The sequence below is a fragment of the Eubalaena glacialis genome, chromosome 3 (genome assembly GCF_028564815.1).
Source record: "Eubalaena glacialis isolate mEubGla1 chromosome 3, mEubGla1.1.hap2.+ XY, whole genome shotgun sequence".
NCBI classification, from domain to species: domain Eukaryota; kingdom Metazoa; phylum Chordata; class Mammalia; order Artiodactyla; family Balaenidae; genus Eubalaena; species Eubalaena glacialis.
In genome coordinates, this window is record NC_083718.1 from 190,717,580 (window position 1) to 190,738,387 (window position 20,808).

Below are 20,808 nucleotides of genomic sequence, written 5' to 3' on the forward strand. Positions count from 1 at the left end.
TTATGGAACCTTGCTATACAAACACTTTTACTTTTGTCTCATGAGACTGATCCTGGGGACTTCCCTGGCAGTCTAGTGGCTCTAGTGGTTAAGACTCCATGCTTCCAATGCAGTGGGCGCGGGTTTGATCCCTGGTCGGGGAACGAAGATCCCACGTGCCGCGCAGCGTGGCCAAAAAAAAAAAAAAAAAAAACCTGCTCCCAAGACTCACTCTGGGCCCCCTAAAAGCTGCTTCTAACTCCCCAGCTGTTTCTGGGGTGCGGAGGAGATGGTGTAGGTGGGCACAGAAGCCAGGCTATGGAGTGGTACAGGCAGCACTGGCTGCATTTGGTTGAGTCCAGTCCCGAGCAGATGCCCGCCTTCCTCCGGACACAGGGCTGGGCACTCGTGGATGCTACCAGTTGCGGGGCAGGACAGTGCCCTGCGGGGCAGCCCGGAGTGACTCCGGAGGCCTTTCGTCCGGGGTGTGTGTGGTCACTGGCTTTCTAGAAGAGGCAGGCAGGATCCTCTGACTGGATGGGAGGCCAGGATGCCAGAGGCCACTCTCTCTTGTGACTTGGGTCTCCAGAGACCCCCATCAAGGGGACTAATGGGTTTCCCCACCTAGCCTAGAGGTGACAGCCTGTGCCCCGCTAGGAGTGCTAAGTGGAGGGCAAGCTCCTGAGGGAGGGAAGAGAGAGGGCCAGGGGTGCCAGGTCGCAGGTCCTGGCCTCTCCCAGCTGCGTGGTCGTGGTCCAGCTTCACAGAGAACACTGCTGAGCCCACGGGGGGAGGGACAACCACCCGGCGGCCCAGTGGTCCATTCACTTGATTCCCGCGGTGGAACCCCCCCCCCCACGAAGGCCCGAGGGTAAGTCTGAACCCTTAGCTGACCCAACCTCACCTCTCCCTGCCCTGGCTCCCCCACATGAACGACTCCCCAATTTCTAGAGGCCACCAGTCCTCAGGGCCCCGAAGTCCTCCTTACGCCCCGCCCCTATAGTTCACCTTAGGTGTGACTTCCTTCAGGAAGGCCTCCCTGAGCCCCCCACCGCCGGCCCTAGGTTCCCACTGTCCATTCCTGCCCCAGGCCCCTTTGGCCTACGTCTTCCCCAGGAGGCTCGCAGCCGGCGTCGGGAGTATGGACAGACCGGGAGTACGGACAGACCCGAGTCGGCAGCGAGAGGCCCAAGCGTGATCCAGGCGTCGCGGGAGGCGCCGCCCACCCTAGGGGGCTTCGGCCGGGAGGCGCGGATGCGGAGGGCGCGCCCCCGCGGGTACAAGACAAACGCGCGGACAGACAGACACACGCGGCGGGCCGCGCCTCCGAGGGGAGGGGGTGGGCGGTCCGAGGGGCGGTGTGGAGACGCCCGCGGAGGCCTGCGCCCTGCTCCGCCCCCCGCCCCCCGCCCCCGGCCGCCCGGGTGCAGCCAGCCGAGCGGCGGGATCGGAGCGCGGCGGCGGCGGCGGCGGCGGCGGTGCGAGGGGAGGGAGGGAGAGAGAGAGAGGGAGGGAGGGAGAGAGGGAGGGAGGGAGGGAAGGAGGGAGGGAGGGAGGGGCGGCGGGGCCGAACCGAGACGAGCGGAACGCGCAGGCCACGGGCGGCCGCCGCCAGGATGCCCCGGCCCGCTGGCCGCTCCGCCGCCGGCCACCCACGCGGTCCCCGGCGGCCCGCGCTCGGCCCGGGGGCGCGGGAGCCGCAGCCGGAGCCGGAGGCGGGAGCAGCGAGCTGGAGCCCCGGGCGCCCGAATGCAGGGTGAGCGCCTCCGCCCTGGCCCGGGGGCGGCCGGGCAGGGGACCCCCGGCGGGAGGACTTTGGGCGGGGAGGGGCTGTCCGTGGTCGGTCGGTCACGGGGGCTGTCCGATGGCCAAGGGCTCCGCTTAAGGCTGTGCACCCCTCCCCCCAACTTGGGGACCTTCGGGGTAACTTCCCCGGGGTCCGCCCCTTCTTCTGAGCCTGGCAGCGCCGCCCCGGGGGGCTTGCTTTCAGGGGGCGGGGATGGCCGGTCTGGGGGTCCCGGGCCCACCGCTGCCCAGCGTAAGTCGGGAGGCGTCCGGGACCGCAGTCCCGTCAGCGTTCGGCTCGCGGCCGACGCTCGGACGCGCCCTCGGGGCTGGGCAGAGCTGGGGGCCCCGCTGGGGCAGGACCGCGCGCCTGGCCGGGCGGGGGATCGGAGGACAGAGGAACGGGGACCGCGGGGGTGGGGGGCGGGCGTGGCGGAGATGTGGAGGCTACTCGCCGAGAGCTCCGCCCTGGGCGGCGGCCGAGCGGGGCCCTGCGGGACTGATGGGTAGCAGCGCCGGCGGAGAGCAGCCTGGGGGCGGCAGCCTGAGCCCGGGAATCCTTTCAAGTTCTGGGTTCTCTTTGTTGCGCAATAGAGCCCGGGGGCCATGCGGCCTCATTGGCCCGGGGCCGCGACGTCACGCCGGAGCCCCGCCCGCAGACCCTGCGGAGAGAGTCCGGTGGGTCCCAAGCCCGCCACACCTGCAGCCTGCACTGCGGTGTCCTGGGGGGAGTGGGGGCAGGGAGCGTCTCCGGGATCCAGGCGGAGGGGGAAGCCCAGTCCTGAAATGCTGCGGAGCCTGAGTGGGCTGCGGGAGAAACTTCCCAATAGGGGGCGGCAACACCCCTGGAGTGCTGGGGTCTGGACCCTAGTGTCCCCTGCTCCCTGTGATTGAGAATGAACAGAAGGTGTCACCAACCTGGAGGAAGGGAGACTCCTTGTTTCCGCAGAGCCAGCCCCCTCTCACTCTGCATTTGGAGACCTTGCTCTCCACCCCACCCCAGTGACACTCCTCCCCCATCGCAGGACCACCACGCTCAGGAGTCCACAAAGCCAGCCTTCATACTTCCTCCCTGTGCTGCACTGGGCTCTGAGCCTCAGTGTTCCCATCTGCACTGTGGGGACAGTAGGACCCATCTTGCAGGGGCAGGAGGCCCAGAAAGACAACCTCAGCTCAAGGAACAAAAAAATGCCAAGTTTCCGAGCATTTTAATGTTTCAGACATCAGGATTTTGATGTCAGGCGGGTGGAGTTTGGATCCTGGCTCGGGAACCTAAGAGCTTGGTTACCTCCCCTTAACCATCTGTAAAATGGGAACGATGGCAGTCCTTCAGACAAGATCACTAGGGGTGCGAACTGAGGGGAGTGTGCCTGTCCGAAGGAGGATTGCCTCCTCCCTCTACTTGTAGGGCACATTCTCCTGCCCACAGACCTAGGGCCTTTCCCTGCAGTGAGACACTGCTCGGCTAGACTCAGGGAAGAACCGGCACCAGGAAGGGTTGTACCAGTGGCAGCCTGTGGCACCTTCCCTACCACTCTGCACCAGCAATCAACAGGTGGGCAGGGTGGGCTGGGCCGGGCGCAGGGTCACAGGAGTCAGACAGCCTGCTTGGGCTTCTGAGGGAAGGCCTCCCAATCTGACGGCCAAGGCGGCGCGATGCAAGTAGAAATAGATGGCAGCCCACCAGGTGCATGCCGAATCCGGTTTTCTGTTTGATAATGTAAGTCTCTGGCCCACAGCAGCATGCAGACTCTGCCCGCTCTGGACCCCTGGTAGGCTGCCAGACACCCCACCTGGCTGTGTGTAGCCCTGTGGCCTCATTACCCTCCAAGCTGGGCTGTCCCAGGTTCTGGCTGGGGTGACTGTGCATCTGCCTGCAGGTCTGAGGCTCATGCACACCTCTGAGCTCAGTGTCTTGAAGAGACAGCATAGCTTGGTGGGCAGGGAGGTCTTTGGTACAGACATCTACGTGGCAAGCATTTATTGAGCACTTACTGTGTGCCTGGCTCTATTCTAAGCGCTTTCCCTGGCGTAGCTTACCGGCTACCCACACACTTCTCGAGGTAGATACTATCATGTCTACGTACAGATGAGAAAACTGAGGCCCAGCTGAGTCACGTGACTGGCTGGGGCGCTAAAGCTGGAGCCCAACAGCTCTTCACCCCACACCGGGTGGCCTCTGTATGCTGAAGTCAGGGAGGCTCGCTGGACACCGGAACGGCTGGGGGAGGGTTCAGCGGGGCCGCCTCACCTCCCACGCTGGGTCTGGGGTGGGGAAGGGGAGGCAGCTTTGCGAGCAGAAGCCTAATGTTTGGGAAGGAAGTTCCCTGGCCCCAGAAGTCCCCCAGCCCCCACTAAAAGGCCCTTAGTGGGCACTGGTGTGGTCCAGATTAGACTCCTCCTCTGGGTCAGGGGTCTGGGCAGGCCCACTGCAGGGGCACAGAGATGAATGAGACCCTTCAGGACTCAGAGATCCTTCGGTGTCCATGGGGCTCAGGCCGCACTCTGCACAAGACAAGCAGGGGAGCCTGGCAGCGGGCTGGGAGGTGCCACTTCCCCTGTCCTGAGCGCCAGGGGCCTGCGATGGCCTGTCCACCCCAAGCTGGAAACAGTCCCTGAAGGATCACGTGGCTGTGTCTGGTTCAGTGGTGCCCATAAGTGTTGGGGGCAACAAATTTGCAGCCAATGAGATTACACAGGCTAGAGGGTGAGAAGGCCCAAGTGTAGGCAGCGTACATAGTGGACCTGCACTTAGCACTGCACTTGTGCCCCACGCCACCTGCTCCAGGCTGTGGCCAGAGGGGCCTGCTGTGGGGGGCCTCGCATCAGAGGGACCGGCCAGCGCTCTGCACAGGGACGTGCCGAGCTGGGAAGGGGGACTCACCGCCTGGCCCACGGGCAGGATGGGGCGGCTCCCCAACACGTGCCTCCTGCCCCGCGTCCTAGGTCCCTGGTTCCTGCCTATCCACAGGCTGTCCTTGGGGGCAGGTTCTGGTCCCTGGACCAGCTACAGTCTCATGCTGCCCACGGCATCCAGAGCAGCCACCGTGTGTGAGACCGGGTCTGCCCCAGGCATTAGAGATGTGGCGTCTGTCCACCCCAGCCTCCCCCTGGAGGAAGCCTCATCGTCCCCGTTTCAGAGTAGGACGTGGGTGCAGGGACCTTGCTGGGGCCACATGGCTAGTGCGCTAGAGCTTAGTGTGCCCCCCAGCCCGGGGTAGTGCCAGGGCCTGCCAGGTGTGCACGGCCATGGAAGGCCTGCTGGGGGCTGACCTGGGTAAAGCAGGCCGCCCTTTCCCAAGGTGGGCACGAGAGTGGTCCCCAGAGCATCCATTCCTCACAGGGGAGGTTCGAGGGGCTCATCCTCCAGGCATGTCCTCATTGGCCAAAGGAAGTGGGACCAATGAAAGTGAGGGCCCCCAGCATGCACTGGGGGAGCCTCGCGTGGGCTGCGTGAGGATTTGGGGAGTTTGATGGTGAGAGGGCTGGTTCTGGGACAGGACCAGGTACACACGCGGCACAGCGCCCACCTGGGCCCGGCCTGGCGGCTTCCCTGAGGATGCAGGCGGCCTGGAAGGAAGCCTAGATGCCGCACCTTGACCAGGAGTAGGTGGAAGTGAGGGGATGTGCACTTATTGAGCACCCCTGTATACATCCCCTGGGAGCCAGGAGGCTCCACAGAGGGGAGAGGAGGGCAAAGCAGCCCCGCCCAAGCCAGGACCAGACAGGCAATGGAGCATGCGGGGACCCCCTCTATCTCCCACTCCCAAGAGCCCCAAGAGCTTCACTGCCGGAGCCCAAGGGAGAGTCACTGAGAGCTCTTTGGCTCCCCCCGAACCCACTGCAGATGCTCACGGCCCCTGGTGTCCCCAGGCCGCCACGTGTGAGGGCTGCTGCTCTGAGCCGAGGCCTGGCTTGAGGAGGATGTCCCAGCCGCCGGCCAGCTCCCGTCTGCACCATGAGTGATGAGCGGCGGCTGCCCGGCAGCGCGGTGGGCTGGCTGGCCTGTGGAGGCCTCTCCCTGCTGGCCAACGCGTGGGGCATCCTCAGCGTGGGGGCCAAGCAGAAGAAGTGGAAGCCCCTGGAGTTCCTGCTGTGCACGCTCGCGGCCACCCACATGCTCAACGTGGCCGTGCCCATCGCCACCTACGCCGTGGTGCAGCTGCGGCGCCAGCGCCCCGACTACGAGTGGAACGAGGGCCTCTGCAAGGTCTTCGTCTCCACCTTCTACACCCTCACCCTGGCCACCTGCTTCTCCGTCACCTCCCTCTCCTACCACCGCATGTGGATGGTCCGCTGGCCCGTCAACTACCGGTGAGTTCCTGGGCGTGTGCCCGTGTGCACCTGAACATCTGGTGTCCTTGCAGAGGGGAACGTGGGTGCCTGAGCGCACAGGTACCCTCGGTGTGGGGACAGGGTCCCTGTGCGGTGTGCCGCACCCATGCTGTGCTGGGGTTGCAGGGGCGAGAGCGCATGTAGGTGTACGTGGGTGTGTACACTGTCCGGTACAGAGGGGCTCGGTGAGAAGGACACGTGACGATGTGCTGACTGCGGGGCTGGGGCAGTTGAGGACCCTCTGCCGGTCCCCAGGGGCCTGCGGAGAGACCCTGTGAGTGACGCCAGGTCCCTCTGTCCTGCCCCCGCCCCATGCCAGGCTAAGCAACGCCAAGAAGCAGGCGGTGCACACGGTCATGGGCATCTGGATGGTGTCCTTCATCCTGTCGGCGCTGCCTGCCGTCGGCTGGCACGACACGAGCGAGCGCTTCTACACCCACGGCTGCCACTTCATCGTGGCTGAGATTGGCCTGGGCTTCGGCGTCTGCTTCCTGCTGCTGGTGGGCGGCAGCGTGGCCACGGGCGTGGTCTGCACGGCCATTGCCCTCTTCCAGACGCTGGCGGTGCAGGTGGGGCGCCGGGCTGACCGCCACGCCTTCACCGTGCCCACCATCGTGGTGGAGGACGCGCAGGGAAAGCGCCGCTCCTCCATCGACGGCTCCGAGCCCGCCAGGACCTCGCTGCAGATCACCGGCCTGGTGGCCACCATCGTCGTCATATACGACTGCCTCATGGGCTTCCCTGTGCTGGTGGGTGAGCCTGTCGGGTGGTAGGAGCCTGGCGGGGGGACGTGGGCTCTGGGACAGCCCTGGGGCTGGGCGTGCTCCAGGCATTAGGTGGTTGAATCCTCACACCCGATCTTTTCAGGAGGCATCATCGTCATCCCCATTTTACAGAGGTGGAAACTGAACTTCAGAGAGGTCAAAAGACCCGCATAAAGTCAGGGCATCCATGGTGGGGTCTGAACCCATGTCAGGTGGCTGCAGAGACCAGGGTCTTTTGTCACACGGCAGGGGACTTTCCTCTCCTGACCTGAGTGAGACCCATTTGATGCAGAGGGTATGGAAGGTGGGGTGACATGCCACAGGCTTCCTGGGGGGTCCAGGTCCCAGGATGGACAGAGGGGGGATTTGGTGTGGCAGAATTGGCTTTGATCCTGAATCGGGAGGCAGGGCAGGCCTTGAATGTGTGCTGGCGAGTTGGACTTGATCCCAGGAGCTGAGGAAGGTCCAGGTGAGGGCTGGTCTGAAGACCCTGCCAGCAAGGGTCCAAGGTCCACCGAGGCTGCCTGGGGTCCTGTCTGTGAGGCTGTGCCCCAGGCCTAGCCCAAGAATGGACTCAAAGACAAGCCCTCCCACTGATAGGGCTCCAGCCCAGCCCCTGAAGGCTATGGAGCTGGACAGGGAAGGGTCTAGGGGCAAGGACCAGATAGCAGCTGGGCAGGGAGTCATTGCAGGACGCAAGCTCCAGAAGGTGACAGGTGGTGTGGCAGCCTCATAGTCAGGGGTGACCTTCTGCCCCACCCTCAGTGGGCCAGGTACCCCCCAGGTAGAGTCCTCCTGTGTGCAGTGGGGCCTGGTGTCCCCAGTCCCTTTGCTGATAGAGGGAAGGCGCATGTGTGAAATTGCAGAGCCAGATGGGAACGGCAGTGGGGGAAGGGCCCCCCAGCTTCTCTTCAGGGCCGTTTGTGGAACCCACTCCATGCTGCAGGCCTGGTACGGTGTCTGGAATCTTTACCTCACCCTGTGGGGTGTTCTTGGCCCATTTTACAGATGAGGAAACTGAGCCCTAGAGAGGTTTAGCATCTTTCTGAGGGTCACACAGCTTGCATGGAAGAACCAACATGATGTCTGCATCATGCCCACTTCTGCTCTGAAAGAGGAATAGTTATGTCACTCAGTGGGGGAATGAACTCTCCTGGGAGCAGAGGAATGAGGGGTCCCTAGGCAGTGACCCAAAGGCCACCTGGTTGGATCCTCTGACCCCCAGAAACTGCTTTGATTCTAGACCTCTGGGGTCTGAGGTCTAGACCCTCAGAGTAGGGGCAGGGCCAAGGAGGCCATTAGCCATGGAGCAGCAGGGATGGTAGAAAGGTCCCTGAACTGGAAGACTTGAGACCTGGCTCTCAAAAAGGGGATGGTAATCCACACCTCCTCCTCCTTGGGCAGTCACGGGTGAAATGAGGGAGGCCATGCCCAGTGCTACCCGGTGCACTGTGAAGGGCTATGCACACACGGGGCTGTGACTGTTCATCTTGGCACCAGCGGCTGTCGGTGGGCAGGGACTTCTCCCCTCACACTCTGTCTCTTTCCTGCCCAAGAGCCCAGAGCTTTGTCCGTCTCCTCCTCCTCCCCCTCCATCTCCCCCTCCACCTCCTCCGGCAGGTGGGCACTCAGACCTGCCCCACAAGTGGGAGTACTGAGGCCGGGAAGGGAAGCTGGGTGATGGGGGTCCTGCCGGGTGCCAGGCCCAGCCCTGTGCCCACAGGTGGTGAGCTTCAGCAGCCTGCGGGCTGACGCCTCGGCGCCCTGGATGGCACTGTGTGTGCTGTGGTGCTCAGTGACCCAGGCCCTGCTGCTGCCCCTATTCCTCTGGGCCTGCGACCGCTACCGCGCTGACCTCAAGGCTGTCTGGGAGAAGTGCATGGCCCTCATGGCCAACGATGAGGACTCGGATGACGGTGAGGATGGTCTGAGAATGCGCCCCAGGGAGAGTGGCGCCTGGGTGAGGTCACTGGGGGTCCACGGGATAACAGCTGTCAGAGCCCCCTTGTTCTACCCCAAAGGTTCTTAAACCCCTAAAGGACCCAAGCCTGGTGGCCCAGGGGGCATTCCCCTGTATGGCTTGGCTTCCCCCAGGGTTCCAGTTAATCAGACGTTCTGGTTAACAGAGTGACTGTGGACTCCAGCCTGAATGTGTTTCGTGGAGCTTCCAACCTTAGGGGTCCTGGAGAACTGCCCCGGGGCTCCCGTAGACCGGTCCTGTCTCCCTGCCAGCAGTAATAATGTGACCCTGGGCTGAGCCCTTGCCACCTGCCAGGCAGCGTCAGCTCCTTGTGTCTATTTAGTTCTCACCCCCATAGAGGAGGAAACTGGCTCAGGGTCTGTGACTTCCCCAGTCCCTCAACTAAAAGGTGGCAGAGTCAGGATCTGAATAGAGGACCCTGCCCTTCTCCTTTTCTGTTAACCAGCCCACCAGCCCCGCGTGTGTCTCTGGGGGTCTCTGGGACCCATTCCTGGATGCCCCCAAGTTTCCATGGCCCTAAGCTTCTGCCCCGCCCTGCAGAAACCAGCCTGGAAGGTGGCATCCCCCCAGACCTAGTGTTGGACCGCTCCCTGGACTACAGCTATGGGGGTGACTTTGTGGCCCTGGACGGGACGGCCACGTATGAGCTCTCTGCCCTGGAGGGGGACCTGCCCCAGTTCTGCCCTCCGCGGCCCTTGCAGGAGGACAAGATGCAGTACCTGCAGGTAGGGACAGCCAGGGCTGGGGACGCAAATAGGCCTCTCCAAGGCCTTTCCTCTCTGAGCCCGTCTCACGCCTGCCACAGCTCCTGGGGCTGGCTTTCATCCTCCCAAGACGGGCTGGCCCCAGGTCACAGAGCCTGTGCAGGTGGACCCATGGGGGGCACCCCAGCCCCTGTGCCCAAGTTCCCTGGTGCTCTAGGAGGATGGTCCATTTGGTGCCTGTGCTGTTTCCTTGGGGCTCAGCACCCTACTCAAGGGGACTTCTCCCCAGGTGACCCAAGCTACAGATGACAACACTGTGGTTTGGAGAGATTGTCGCTTGCCCCAGATCTCACAGCTCCAAACCAGGGTGCCCTGGACCAGGCCTGGTCCCTGACCTCAGGCGGCCCTGCCCGGTGAGGGGAGGCTAGGTCCCCCTTTTCCAGGAGGGCAGCCCGGGTTAACCCCTTGGTCCTGACAGGTCCCGCCCACGCGACGCTTCTCCCACGACGACGCGGACGTGTGGGCCGCCGTGCCGCTGCCCACGTTCCTACCGCGCTGGGGCTCTGGCGAGGACCTGGCCGCCCTGGTGCTGCCCGGCGGGCCCGACCGGCGCCGCGGTGGCCTGCTGGCGGAGGACGCTCCCCCCTTCCGCCCGCGCCGTCGCTCGGCCGAGAGCCTGCTGTCGCTGCGCCCCCCGGCCCTGGACGACGGCCCGCGCCTCGCCCCCGGCTCGCCCCCCGGCAGCCCGCGCCGCCGCGCCGGGCCCGGCGCCCGCAGCGCCTCGGCCTCGCTGCTGCCCGACGCCTTCGCGCTGACCGCCTTCGAGCGGGAGCCGCAGGCCCTGCGCCGCCAGCCCGCCTCGCCGGGGCCCTTCCCCGTCCGCGCCCTTCCCCGCGACGGCGCCCAGCCCGGCGGGGACGCGGCGCCCCCTGGCGGCGGCGGCGCGCAACGGAGCCCCGGGCCGCGCCCGGCCGCACACGCGCGTCCCAGGACCCTGCGGACCGGCCTGAGCGCGTCGTGGGGCGAACCTGGGGGCCTGCGCGCGGCGGGCGGCGGCGGCGGCAGCACCAGCAGCTTCTTGAGCTCGCCCTCGGAGTCGTCGGGCTACGTCACGCTGCACTCGGGCTCGATGGGGTCGGCGTCTTAGGGCCCGCCGGCGCCTCCCCAAGTCTCCAGGCGGGCCGGGCCACCCACGGGGCCAAAGCACCAAAGATGCCATCCTAACCCGGCCCAGGCTCGGGGCGGGCTACGCTGAGACCGCCGGCGGCGCCTGGACTTGCGCTAAGCCCTGATGGGGCGGGCTGTGTGCCGCGCCGGAAGCGTCCATTGCCTGGAGGGGCAACGCCCGCCCTGGACGACCACACTGGGCACGGACCAGCCTCTGGGCAGGGCATCTCCGGGCAGAGTGAGGCTGGGGCTTGGGAAAAGGCGGGCTCCGCACGGGGCAGCTGGGCTGGGGACGTGGGGTCGGGGGGAGCCCGGAGACGGGGCTACCGCTGGACGGAGCAAAGCCCAGCCCTGCAGGAGCCACCAGACTGCACCCGGCTTCCCACTCTGCACCGTAATTGTCACACCTCAGGGGGTGGGGTACAGAGGGTCTGTAAGCACAGGGGTCTTCAGAGCCCAAGCCAAGTTCTCTGAGCAGGTCTCCCTGCTGACTTGTTCTGCCTTGGTTTCCGCATCTGTAATGAGCAAGTGACCATGTTAATGCTCAGGACTGCGGACAAGTCTCCTGGTCTGTGTGCCCTGGCCGCCACCGAGTGGACACGGAGTAAGAGTAGTGGAGGACCCTCCATGGGTCCTTTGTGGGGGCCAGTTTTCAGGGGCCTGGCGTGGCCCCCAAGCCTGAGGCCTCCCACACTTAGTGCCCCTGGCCCCCTTGAGAACTCTCCCCAGCCGAGCTAAAGCACAACACTTTTGCACCATCACCATTGGCACCACACCCACCTTGGCCGCTGTTAGCATCCCACCCTCATCACTGTGCCTCCATTGCCTATGCACACCATGTCAGCCACCTCTGTGACTCCCACCATGAAGGTCGTGGGTACGTGGTGGAGAAAACTGAAGCAAAGGGGGAGCGGGCTTCCTTATCCTGGTGCCCATCCCCAACCCGTGCAGGTCTGGCCAGGAAGGGATCTTGGCTTAGAGGCCTCGCAGCTTCTGGGTCCAAGGCCTGGTCCCTGGTAAGAGTTCCTCCACCCTGGGGCAGGGGTCTTCTTTGCTCGCCATGCTAGGCAGACCTCTTGCAGGCCTGGGCTTGGCCGTGGGCCCTGGGGAGGGCCTGCTGGGTCTTGCATGGAGGAAGACCCTAGACTCAGGCTAAGGAGAAGCCCGGGAATAGCTGTGGACTTTGAGCTGGAGGGGCCAGGGTGAATGCAGAGGCTGTCTCCTTCCATCCCCTGCCTCCATGCAGTGGCCCCTACATGTGAAGATCTGGAGGGGGTTCCAGGGCCCGCAAGGAGCTGGTCTACCCCCTCTTCCCTCCTGCTCTGCAACCTGGAATTGCAGCACTGCCTCTGCCCCTCAGGTGGCCAAGCCTGTCTCCTCACCCTCCAGACAGGCTCCCAGCTCCAGAGAGGCCTCTGGGAGCCGGGAGAACAGGGGGGACTACGCAGCTCTGTCTCACCTTCAGAGGCCCATTCAGTCTCTGGCTGTGGGGTAACTTGGGGGGAGGAGCTGGCCACAGGCGAGTAAGGCAGGGGGCTCCGGTCCAGCCTCAGCCGTGGGAGGCCTGCCTTGCCAACGCTGCTGTGCCTTCAAGGATCAACATGTGATATGGGGGCAGAGGTAGCCAGTTAGCCACTGTTCCCCCCCAACCCGGCCGATTTGTCACCTTGGGTTTTTATATCCAGTCTGTGTATTTCATATCCAATGGCAATACTTGCAGGGAGGCATGGTCCCCTGAAGTCCCTCCAGTCCTGGTTTTTACAAAATTACTAAAGAGGAGGGAGGACCCCAAGCAGAGGCCCCCGGAGCCTGGGGCTCCCTCTCTCACTTTGTCTAGCCTCCAGGCCTGTTTGCTGCCCTGATGAGCAGCTTGACCCTGGGTTCACTGTGGAGGGAGCTCTGTCTTCATACCACCACCCAGCCCAGAGCCAGGGATCCGTTTGTAGCTTTTTTGACAACTGAGCATTTATCTTCTGTACAGAATCTAATAAAAACTTCCTATGATTTGCACCAGGCAATCCGAGGCCGGTTTCATGGAAACACTTAGAACCTAACAGCACCGCTGGCCAGCTGCCCCTAAACGTCTCTCCCTCTGGGTCCTGAATTCCTCTGCTAGTGCACCCTTCCTTTGGGTTGGACTTGCCCCTTTCTCTAGGCAAATCCAGCGGCCCCACCCAGCGAGTGAGTCAGACCTGGAGCAGCTGCAGGATGGAGCGGCCTGGTGGGCTCCAAAGCCCCAATAAAGGGCGGAGATGACCTATGAGTGCAGATGGCAACCCCTGCCTGGGTTTGGCTTCAGGGACCGCTAACCACAGTGAGGCTGATTCTGGAGGGCGAGAAGGGCAGAGCAGTTGGAGCTGTGCCTAGGGGAGGAGGACCCATTGTGCCGGTTGACCCGCCCACCAGCCTGGGTTGGAATTTGGACGACGTGCCCTGGGTCCACGATGTAAGATCGCCACCTGGTGGCCGACAGGAGCCTGGTGGCCTGCAGAAGGATTAGTGTCGGGAAGTTGAGACCCGAGAGGCCGCCCCGGGACCACCACTGCAGGACCCCCGCCCCAGCTCCGGAGAGCCCAGCTCCGGAGAGCCCTCTCCCCGCGGTCTGACCAGGACGGGTTTAGCACACGGCAAGGCAGGGGCAGCCCAACATGAGAAACGTTTTATACAAAGTTGATGTTTGTAGTTCAAAAAGATTGACTTAAGTAGGCATCATGGGAGAAATTAGAACCTTCGTGGCCTCTTTATACCCATTTCAGAAGTTCGCACTGTCCTTATTTTGAATTTCAAGGTGGTGGGAGGAGGTGCTAGGATCTCTTCCTGGGCTCAGCGCAGGACCTGTCCTCCACCCCCAGGCTTCCCCTCGCGGGCCGGGAGCCCCGGGTTCGAGTCCGGGCACAGCAATGACCTCATTTTCCGACGAGTCGCACAGCACTCCCAGGGTCGTCAAGGGTGGTGGGCTCCCTGGAGGCCCCAGAGGTCCGGAGTCGGGGACTCTGCGGGGCCGGGGTCTTTTCCAAGTGGGGAGAAGTGAACTCTCCCTTGAGAGGAGCTGAGGTGTGCCCTAGCAGCCTTCAAGTTGGTGCGACAGTGGGCGGGGTCCCTACGAGAAGCCGCGCGGAGCCAAGCGTCGGGTGGCCGGGGCGGTAGGTGGAGCATCTTACCGGGCGGGACCACAGCGCTGAGCGGGCGCAGGGCAGGGTCGCTAAGGAGGGGGCTTCCGAGAGGGCACACTTAAGAGCGCGCGCCAGCGGGTGGGCCGCGCCGCGTGCGGAGGGGGTGGGGATCCCTGGAAGCCGAGTGGGTCCAGGATGGGGATGGGATGGGGGCCCCTTGCCGGGGGGGCGGGGCCTGGCGCGCTTTGTGCCGGTGGGAACCGGGCGTCCCTGGCCGGCTGAATGGGCAGGGGCGGGGCAGCGATTCTCCTCGCTGCGAGGGGTCCGCTCTGTGCCGCTGCCGACGGCGACCTTCCCACCGCGGCGCGGCCGCGGGGCGGGGACGAACTGCCCGCCAGGGGCCCTGGGAAAGGGGCGCAGCCCGGGACACCCACTCCCAGCCCCACTAGAAGGTGGGAGGAGGAGAAAGCGGGTCCGGCCTAAGTGGGTAGGGCTGGGGTGGGGGGTGGGTTATGCCTAGACGCGCAGAACCCGGTCCAATCGTAGCTTCGTGTATTTCCCCGAGTTCGAAGAGACGCGGCACCCTCCCGGCCACCCCGTCCCGGGACCAGAACCGATGACCGGAGTCCCGGCCGTCCAAAACAGTCTCTGCGTCCCCAGGCCAGACGAGGGCCTCCGTGAGTCCGAGGCCGCACCTGATCCTCACCAGGGCCGCCACAAGCGCAGCCCCGGCCCCGGGCTCTCGGCGAAGCGGCGAGACGCCGACTGCGGCGCGGGGATGCTGGTGGACTGACCGGGGAGACCTCCAGAGAAGAGGAGCCGGGGTGGCGGGGACCGCGAGCGGCCGGCGGCCGGATCAGGGGCCCAAACTGGGGGGGCGCCGGGGCCGCGCCGCGCGGGCGCCTCGGGGACGGGACTGGCGCTGTCCATGGTGCTGCCACCCGCGCGCTCGTGCGCCAGGGGGCAGCGCAGGCCGTCGCCGCCCTCCTCTCCGCGCCGCAGAAGTTGGCTAACGCCCGGCAGACAGCCGCGGAAGCCCGACGGGTACTCGGCTCCGCTGGGGACCTGCCAGAGCCCTGGGGGGAGGGGAGCGGATGAGAGAAATGCGGAAAGGAGGGGAGAGGAGGAGGAAAGGAAAGATGGAGAGAGGAGAGAGCGAGGGAGGGGAGAAGTGTGGAGGGAGGGAAGAGAAGGGAGGGGAGTCAGCCCGAACCCGCTCCCCCCTTCCCGGGTTCAGACCTTCGCCCACCCGGATTACAACTCCACAGCCAGCCGGGCTTTTGCTGCCTGCCCACTCACAGAAATATGGGGCCCCCTCCTCACTCAGCTGCCCACTGCCCTGAGCAGTTCTTCTCCATCCATCCCTCCTTTATCTGGCCTTGTAGAATCCATGGCTCTGACCCCACAAGTTCCCCCGACTCTTCGCCCGACCCCCCAACCCACCCCGCTACCTTGCACCGAGTTCTGAAGGCTTTTCATGTACTTGACGCTCAGCTCCAGTATGTCCGCCTTCTCCAACTTGCGTTTCCGGATCTGGGGATCCGTGGAAAGGGCTCTTAGCACCGCAGCCTGGGCTGGAGCGGATGAGGCTGGGGATCGTATCATCCTTTACCTCCACCGACTCCCCTTTCTCACCTGGTGCGAGTAGTGTTTCTCTAGCAACGATCTGAGCTGCTCCAGCGACACATTAATGCGCGCCCGTCGCTTCTTCTCCATCAGCGGCTTGGAGATCTGTGGGTGAGCAGCAGTTAGAGGGCAGGGCCTTGGCCCTCTCGCCCTCTGCCTCACCCCTCACCCCCGCAGCCCTCAGGACCCCAGACCTTGCGGAAGTTGCCGGCGGGGCCGCCAGAGCTGCCCTGGGTCTTGGACTCAGTGCCCATGTTGTCGTAGCGGAGACCACTGGAGGCGGCACCGCCTTTATAGGGGCCCCTCGTTTACATGTCAATGAGGCGCTCCTGGACTTGTGGAACCCCCAGGGGGAGGGCATGAGAGAGGGACAAACTGGGAAGTTCGCCACCTCCCTCTGCCTCTTCTCTTCCCTTAGTCCAGGCCTCACCTCCAGGACCCCTCCTTCCTCCTGAGGGACCACCTTTACCCTTTCTCAGTCTTTCGTTTTTTTTTTTTTGTCTGCGTTGGGTCTTCGTTGCTGCGCACGGGCTTTCTCTAATTGCGGCGAGCGGGGGCTACTCTTCGTTGCGGTGCGTGGGCTTCTCATTGCAGTGGCTTCTCTTGCTGCGGAGCATGGGCTCTAGGCGTGCGGGCTTCAGTAGTTGTGGCACGTGGGCTCAGTAGTTGTGGCTCGCAGGCTTAGTTGCTGCACGGCATGTGGGATCTTCCCGGACCAGGGACCAAACCCGTATCCCCTGCACTGGCAGGCGGATTCTTAACCACTGCGCCACCAGGGAGGTCCTCTCAGTCTTTCCTTTATCCCTCTCACCCTCACCACTGCCTGAGTCTGGAATTCCTTCCCATGCCCATCCCCTCCCGTCCCAGTCTCCCTAAGTTCTGGGCCTCACCACCAAGCCCACTGGGGGAGGTCCATGGGCCCAGCTGGCTGCAAGACCCTCTAATGACTATGACTGAGCACCGGGCCTTCTCGGGCCTGATGAAGATGCGGAGGCAGGGAGCACCCGCCAGCGAGGCCTTTCTGCGGGCTTCACGCTCGGGCCGCGCTGGCAATGCTGCATTAGTCGCCCTAATGTCGGGACAATGCAGCAATTTTCTGCCTGTGGCCACTCAAAGCCAGGTGCAGACCAGGCCCGCGGGGGCCAAGCAGCAACATGTGTCCCATTAAAGCATGCAGCCCGCCCGCGGGGCCACAGCCAGCCTCCTCCTCCTTGGGGCCTCGGGACTGGGAGCAGTCCTGCGTCGGGGTTCCATCTGGGCTCGGGGCCCTCCGGCCCTGTTAGGACCCAACCCACACTCTTCAAACTGGGGGGCAAGCTGCAGGCAGCCTCAGGCCAGGGCAGTCAGAAAGGCCTCCCCCACCCCCAGTCCTGAGTTTGCAGGCTGGAAAACTCAGGCTCTGAGGAGTTTTCCCTCACAGGGAAGGCCTAGGAGTTTATTCCCCCCACCCCTGCCCATTGGCCTTCTCTGGGTCCCAACAAATGGGAGGTGGTGGTGAAGACCACTGAGCATGTGGGGAGAGCGCCGTTCTGCACGTTTGGAGGCCCGGGATGTCAACCCCCTTTTCATTATTCAGGCGGTGGCTGAAGACCCCAGGAGCTCAGAGGAGGAGACACCTGCCCCCGGACCGGCTAGGCCCTAGAGCAGGACTCCGGTGCAGTCCCTGCTTGGGCTTCAGGAGGCTGGGCTCCAGGAGCTGTGAGGGACGGGAAAACTGACGTCTGCGGGAGTCCCTGGGTTCAAACCTACACAGCTCCCTTTACTGAGTTCCCTTGGCTTCAGTGAACATGCGGCCCCTAGTGCTGCTTGTGAGGGCGCTGTGGAAGTCGCAAGGACCCGAAAGTTCGGCAGTGGAGCCCTGCTGCCGAAGACTGAACAAACTGGCCTTCGCGAGGCCCCAGTGGGAGGGGGAGGGGAAACTGCTGGGTCCTTGGTGGGCCCCAGCTCCATCCTCTTACCCATCCACCCCCGCTCGGGGTATTGATGGGCCCCCTGCCCGGCAGTGGCGTTCCCAGGCGCCAAGCAGCGTGGAGAATCGCTCCCCGCCCTCCTTTCAGGCAGAAGCTTCGGCGACAGCGGCTCCCAAGTGTTCTTTCGCCCCGGCCGCAGGGCCCGCCGGCCAGATCCGGGCCGGGCCCGGCCCAGGGCGGGTGGCGGGGCCGCGGCGGGACTGCGGGCGCTGGCACGCGCCGGGCGGCTTTGAAGCGCAGGGGCCGGCCGGCCCCGAGTGGCTTCCGCGGGTTCGCTCCGGCTTGGGGCGGTGGCGGCGCGGTACAAAGGCGCCGCGGGGCGGGCGGGCGGCGAGGCCGGGCACAAAGGGGGCAGCCGAGTGTTAAGGGCATTGTGCCGGCCCCACAAAGCCGCGCCCCCGCCCGCCCCCTCGGGGCCAAACTCCGGGCGCCCCGCCGCGCGCGGGCTTCCAGCTGCTGCACATCTGCAGGGAGTCTGGGCGCGCGCCTCGCTCGGGCGGTCCCCCTCATCCCCGCCCCGCTCTCGAGCCGCGCGGGCAGCCGGGCAATTTGTCCTCTAATTATGATCCCTCCCCATAAACCGCCGCCCGCGCCTTTCAACTCCGGCGTTATTAGCAAACCAATGGCCCTCGGCGCAGCTCTCGCGGCCCACAGCGGGGGCGCCGGGCCCGCCCCCTCTCCAGAGTTTGGGCCGCAATAAAGAGGCCCGCGAGACGCCCCCGCCTGCACCCTGGCCCCCGCAGCTCCTAGGGCCACCACCCCTCTCGAGCCCGTGCCCCGAGATCCCGGCCGCTCTGGGTGGGGCCGCTCACGTGGGTGGCTTAGTGTTTCTTAAGCAGTGGAAAATTGACCGCAAAATGCGCTAATTCGCAATGTTCTGCTTTGGCTGCGGCAGGCGAGGCCGGCCCGGGCGGCCCGGGAGGAATTCGGACTGTCAAGCTCCGCCCTTGCCGGTTCAATGGGCCTCCGCCTCCGCTGCCCCCGACCCCCACCCCGGCACTGCCCGCTGCGCCCCCTCCCCCTCTGGCAGGTCCTCAGCTGGCGTCTCCCCACCTAGGCCGATCCCCTCCCCCACTTTCCGGGCTTGCCCGGGTCCTCGCGCGGCTCCCTCACCACAAACAGCCACCTTGGCGCGTTCGTCGCCTCCAGCTGGCCGAGGGTCGCGCGGGACTCAAGGCTGAAAGGGATCTCTGTGCAAATTCCATCTTACCTTTTTCCCACCTTCAGAGACAGTTTCCTCGCCACCCTCGCCACCCTTTACCCCCAATTCGGGTCAGTCTTCTGGGCAGCCGATACCCCCACTAAGTTAAAGGCAGATTTTTGCATTTGGCAAGGTCATTGGAAAAGACCGGAGTCTCCACCGAGATCCTGCTCGGAGACCCAGGCTAGGGAGCCCCAGGTCTGTTTGCAAGTTTTGCGTCTGGGCATCCTACACACCCTAGGCAGGCTGGGCTCTGAGGGCGCGTGCAGAGGCGGGGGAGGCGTTTTCCGAGGTAGGGGGAGCGGCTGCGGGTTCACCTCGTCCTCTCTGAGAGCAAACAGGACCAAGCGCTCTCGGGCTGCCGGCAAGGGCATGGACCAACTTAGAAACCCGGCTTATGCAAGCCAGGATGTAGGCCACCGACTCCCTTTCCATCTTTAGCCTCTGGGGTTCCCAGGGGGCTTGGAAAGGAGCACAAGTCCAGGCAGAGCGCTGGGGGGACACAGGCTGCCCTCTGCTCATTCAGGAAAAATTCTTTCTATAACTCAAGAGAGCTCTGGGGGCTTCCAGGGCTACTCAAAGCCCGTGGCTTCCTCAGGCTGGGGAATTTAAGGCCCAAAGTGACCTGTGCCTTTGTCCTCTCTTCCTCCATTTGGTTTTCTTGACTTTGGCAAAAGAAAGAACATTACAGAACGATGCAGGCCCTGGATGGGAACCCCTGCTTTCCTGCAGCCCCCAGGCATTTAAAGCTACCCGAGCTGTTAGGTGCTGCGGAGGCCACTGCCTGTGCAGTGGCTGGAGGGAGAAATGTGCGTCCCCCTCCGGGATGCATTTCTAAATGGAATGAAGTGATTGCTCCATGTAATTAACTATTGGGACGCAGCAAAAGCTCAGAAATGACTCAGCCAATTGTCTCCAGATGGGCTTGGAGAGGCTGCGATTGTTTAACTCTCTTTGGCTGGGTTAGGACTCCGAATAGCCCGGCAGCCAAGGGCCCTCCAGGGGACAAAGGCTGGGACTCCGGTGAGTGCATCAACACTGAACCGGGCTGGCCCAGCTCAGAGAGGGTGAATTCTGGGAGACCCTCATTGTCCCAGCCTTTTGTGCTTCTCCCCAGCTGGCTCTAATCTTTAAATATTTACCCGGCCCCTTTGTGCACATATGACTTATGCACGTTGGGCTGATGTGCTCATAAATTATGAGTCATTTACCAGACTGGGGTGGGGGGGGGCGGGCTCTCATGCCTGGAGTGGGGAATGGCCAGAGGAGGCGAAGAAAAAACAACTTTTGGAGGATCAGAGCGAGCTGCAGCCACACTGTACAGGCCCCTCTTGGCCTCCACGTGGGAGGTGGATGGGGCAGAGGCCTGTGAGTGACAAGGAGTCCCAGGAGGTCACCCACCATCAGGGAGGAGGGAGAGGCAGAGTTCCAGAGCTGTTTCCTACTTGGTGTCAGGCTTGGACAGGAGCCAGCCTTTCATCCTGGGAAGCTGGTGTGGGTGGAGGTGCTTGGTTAACACCCATCCTTGCCCCTTCTCCTGCTTGCTCTGCAGCATTCCCCCTTCCTACATTTCCTCTTTCTCCGTAAAGCAACCCTGTTTGAGAAAAGGGAGCCTAATTTCACCTCAGCCTGCAGCTTAACTTGGAAAAGTCAACATGGTTCTGATGGCTTTTTAAAACAAGAGGGATCCCCACTTGGGCCCAGGATGGAAAGCCACCTCAGCTGGTGGGTGGATGGCTGGATTGGGGGGCGGGGAGGGGAGGCCCTAGAGAGGGAACTTCCTGCATGAGAAAGGGTTCCCTTTGTGCTTGCCTCACAGCTCCTAGAACAAAACACATTCAAATGCTTATTTAGAGGGGGAAAAAATGGAAAGCAAGGCATCCCCAGGCTGACTAGTTTCTCTTTATTTTCTTATGTTACTGTAGGTGTGCTGTTCCTCTAGCCTAGGGGATGACAAACTGGAGTGACACGGGAGAGCTGTGTGCAGAGTGGACATGTTTGATCAGATTGCTTTCCTCTCTGGTGGGAAAGCAGGTCTCTGTGTTTCTGTCTATATCTCTGTGAATTACTGTTTCTCTGTGTGCCTGTGTATCTCTCTGTGTGACTTTGTTGCTCTGGATCTATGCCAGTGTGTACATACATTTGCTTACTTGCCTTTCTCTTCCATCACTCCTCTGTGAACC

The 20,808-nt window shown here is 63.6% G+C and overlaps 2 protein-coding genes across 2 annotated transcripts; one reads left to right on the plus strand and one right to left on the minus strand.

Annotated features, from left to right (window-relative positions):
- The first annotated feature begins 1,631 nt into the window (after positions 1-1,631).
- On the plus strand, positions 1,632-10,974 carry GPR153 (G protein-coupled receptor 153). The gene is made up of 6 exons (XM_061187154.1): positions 1,632-1,735; positions 5,612-6,078; positions 6,419-6,848; positions 8,587-8,779; positions 9,385-9,569; positions 10,027-10,974. Exons 2-6 carry the CDS (start codon positions 5,723-5,725, stop codon positions 10,693-10,695), a joined length of 1,833 nt encoding a protein of 610 aa, XP_061043137.1. The 5' UTR covers positions 1,632-1,735; positions 5,612-5,722; the 3' UTR covers positions 10,696-10,974.
- A 3,556-nt stretch (positions 10,975-14,530) lies between these two features.
- HES3 (hes family bHLH transcription factor 3) lies at positions 14,531-15,544 on the minus strand. Its single transcript, XM_061187155.1, has 3 exons — positions 15,464-15,544; positions 15,280-15,361; positions 14,531-14,904 (listed from the first exon to the last, which is right to left on the minus strand). Exons 1-3 carry the CDS (start codon positions 15,542-15,544, stop codon positions 14,531-14,533), a joined length of 537 nt encoding a protein of 178 aa, XP_061043138.1.
- Between the last annotated feature and the right edge of the window lie 5,264 nt (positions 15,545-20,808).

Bases quoted from the DNA above. Each gene is read 5' to 3' on its own strand.
- HES3 (XM_061187155.1), bottom strand. From the start codon at position 15,544: ATGGAGAAGAAGCGACGGGCGCGCATTAATGTGTCGCTGGAGCAGCTC. The intron at 15,362-15,463 runs GTGAGAAAGGGG...ACGGATCCCCAG, and splicing joins AGAAACACTACTCGCACCAG to ATCCGGAAACGCAAGTTGGA. The intron at 14,905-15,279 runs GTAGCGGGGTGG...CCCTCCCCCCAG, and splicing joins CCTTCAGAACTCGGTGCAAG to GGCTCTGGCAGGTCCCCAGC.
- GPR153 (XM_061187154.1), top strand. From the start codon at position 5,723: ATGAGTGATGAGCGGCGGCTGCCCGGCAGCGCGGTGGGCTGGCTGGCC. The intron at 8,780-9,384 runs GTGAGGATGGTC...CCCGCCCTGCAG, and splicing joins CGATGAGGACTCGGATGACG to AAACCAGCCTGGAAGGTGGC. The intron at 9,570-10,026 runs GTAGGGACAGCC...TGGTCCTGACAG, and splicing joins ACAAGATGCAGTACCTGCAG to GTCCCGCCCACGCGACGCTT.